At 40.3% G+C, this 3,206-nt stretch overlaps 1 protein-coding gene across 1 annotated transcript in view; it reads right to left on the bottom strand.

The window, feature by feature from the left end:
* Positions 1-3,206, bottom strand: part of EGF (epidermal growth factor) — a 55,711-nt gene that overhangs the window by 18,515 nt on the left and 33,990 nt on the right. The window contains exon 15 of the mRNA XM_019635993.1: positions 1,953-2,075. Coding sequence (XP_019491538.1) covers positions 1,953-2,075 — 123 coding nt within the window. The remainder of the gene's footprint in view (positions 1-1,952; positions 2,076-3,206) is intronic.

The raw sequence follows: 3,206 nt of genomic DNA, 5'->3' as shown, positions 1-3,206 counted from the left end.
TTCAACTTGTTGTAAAATCTCCAAAACTCAACCAGATTGCTCAATTTTTTTTAGAATGCAGCTAGAACTGTCAGCTGTCAAATGACATAGCAATAACATAGATGCAAATGACTCTAGTACTTGCAAAAGTGAACTAGCGCCATCTGTTGCAAACATGCGTCATGACTTTTCCGACAACCCAATACATTAGTGCCTATTTTCGCTAACCCAAAGAAATCCAAAGAGGACTTTCACTTTTACAAAGAAAGGCAAAAAGTGAAAACAGTGTTCAACATTTGCAGCAGCACCTCAGTAGTGAGAGTGGCCCCACCAAGTTCCTTTTTGGGAACCACACTCAGCCTCTCAGCATCAAGCTGCCATAGCTTTGAACTGTTTGTGAGCATCTGTGCTTCATCTTGGTTTATTTTGTGCATCTGTTAGCAAGCTGTGTCCTAAGGTATTAGAAAAGCCCAAGAGAGCTTGTAAGGGTGTTGCACTTGGTGTAAAACTGGACATAATTAAGCATATTTGGTAGGTTATGTTTGGGAGTCTGGGAATGCTCAAAAAACTTTTCCATATGAATTCATAGTAGCAATTGCTCCTTCACTTTATGCCATTTCAGCTTGTGAAAGGTTTTGTAGGAACGCTCTACTTTTGGATAGCAGGGGAGACCTGTATCAATACCAGGAGCTAGTATCTGTGAACAATTTGTGATATCGTGTCTTTTACTGACAGTAGAACTATCAAAGCAACAGTAGTTTCACTTTCCTAACCAAACTTTATGTTATTCACCATGAAGCACGTCATTCTTTCTTAAGTTTCAGTATTATTTGACATAAAGCATATTGGAGGCAAATAAGAGAATGGACAATCCTAAGACACCGAATGAATGCCAAGTCACTGATCTCACTACAAAAGCACATCTGTCATCCACAAACACACACTAACTGGGTGAAATGACAGCTAGCTTTAGAGGGTCTCACTGAATCACAGTATATCTTTATGGCTTATAAACCACCCACCAACACACAGTCTATTCCCCCCAGTGTCCTGGGAGTCTCAAAAATTTCTCCCACACAGTGAATTCTTCTAAAAACTATTTAACTTTCAGGGGAAACCTCAAAGACAAGACTAGTCACGTTGACAGCAGAGAAATGTTACCATACATAGGAAATGCCAAAGTGATAAAGTCCCTTTCATTAAATGGTTCACTGCTCTTTAAAAGGAAGACATTAGGGTGTGTAGCTGACTGTATAAATATTAGCAAGTTTCCAACATCTTTAAGAAGAGCAAATTATTTGAGAAAATAATGTGTTAAAAAAACAGAGACACAAGCAATCACAGAATTTTCCTTTACTAGGGTGTTTTCTGCTTGCAGGGGCAGTTAAATAGCCTGCAGTATGGGAAAAGAGCCCCCGATTCTGGTGTCTAGAGCCTGTGAAGCCAGGCCCCTTCTGGGGTACTGATGGTGAGAAGATACTGCGTTATTGAGAGAGAGTTCAGGAAGCAGGAGTCAACAACCATTCTGAACATTTCAAGAGAAAGAAAAAAGAGCTGAAGTTTTAAATCAGATCAAGAAATACCGACTTTTTAAAGTAATATTTTAAAGTGATTCAAAATGCTAGAAGTCCAGGCATCCTCCCCGACCTGTCTAGCTCTGCAGTTTTTCCAGCAGCCCAAGAAATCAACGTTACAAATCAAGACATTAGCTGCATAGTTAAAGAGAACCACCTGGGCTCCCACCTTTATTGAATTGTGAGTAATAAAATAGGATTTATTCCAGATGTTATTAAATTTAAAAAAACTTGGACCATTTCACATTCTCAAACCCAGCATCAACCTAATCAGGTAAGCAAACTCCCCAGCCTGATTGAACTAAATGATTTCTAGAATCACTACTGCAAACACACTGGGGTAAAGAATTTTCTGGAATCAAATTCCTCCCCATGGTTCTAGATCACTCAGCAACCTACCAGGGCACATTTGTCCGGGTTCAGACAGGCTGCCGGCACACATGCAGGTGTAGTTTCCCTCTGTATTTGTACAGGTGGCATTTTCCCCACAGGTGTGCGTGTCCAGTTGGCATTCATCAATATCTGCCAGAAAAAAAGGGGGGTAGGGAAGAGAAAAATGGGGATGTAGAGGAGGAAACAGGGTTGTACAATCAGAAAACCCAACATCCTAGAAGGGGAGCTCCGTCAGCTTTTGTCATGCTGTATGTTCTCAGAGCTCTACACATTTTTAGACACAAAAGTTTTATTATGAGCACTGGTGAGAGAGATGAAATGGGTCCCATGGCTGCATGCCCAGTCAGGTAAACTCCTGACATAAAGCTAGGAATTTTCTTATGGCTTAAAAGCAAAGAAAACTTCGCAACACAAGCAGCTCAATGGCAAAGCTGGAGATTGGTAAACTATCTCTAGGCAAACATTTAGAAGTTCAGATCATAACAAATAAAACATTTTTGCCTTTTTTAACATAAACATAAACTAAGTCATCCCTTTCTTTCCTAACTACCCTCCTTTTTCTTCCTCAGCACCACGCTAAGAGTTAGGTCCCTCCTCTTCAATTTTACATTACGATAAGATCAGCCTTACTACATTCTCTGCCTCCCACTTGCGTCCACTCCACTCCTGAACACCAGTGCCAGATGAATCTTCCTGAGCCACGTTGCCCATCACTGCCCTACGTGACTCCACTGCTGCCAGTGGCTCTCTGTTGCCTCCGGCTGTGCTGCCCAGTATAGTAACCACTACCCTATGTGAGTACTGAGCACCTGAACCACAGTGAGTCCACTCTGAGGCATGCTCTAAGTGTAAAATCCACACCAGATTTTTATATATTAAAATGTTAATATTTGGGGTATATTGGAATAAATAAAATATTATTAAAATTAATCTCACCTGTTTCCTTTTATTTGTTCAACTGTGGCTACTGGAAAATTTAAAATTACATATGGGACTGACATATATTTCTATTTGACAGTGGTGTTCTAGAGAAGTAAAACCCCGATGACTGACCCTCAGATTTCAGTCTTCCACAAATGTAATCCAACCCACCTGTTATGGACTGAATTGTATCCCATAAAATTCTTATTTTGAATCCCTAACTCGCAATATGGCTATATTTGGAGAAAGGGCCTCTAAGGAAGTAATTAAAGTTAAAGCAAGTCAGAAGAGTGGGGTCCTCATCCAATAAGATTGGTGTCATTATAAGAGAGAGAGAGA

The sequence above is a fragment of the Hipposideros armiger genome, unplaced genomic scaffold, assembly GCF_001890085.2.
Source record: "Hipposideros armiger isolate ML-2016 unplaced genomic scaffold, ASM189008v1 scaffold_26, whole genome shotgun sequence".
In the NCBI taxonomy this organism is placed as follows: domain Eukaryota; kingdom Metazoa; phylum Chordata; class Mammalia; order Chiroptera; family Hipposideridae; genus Hipposideros; species Hipposideros armiger.
Note: the sequence above shows the minus strand (reverse complement) of the source record. Positions and strands in the feature narration are given on the sequence as shown.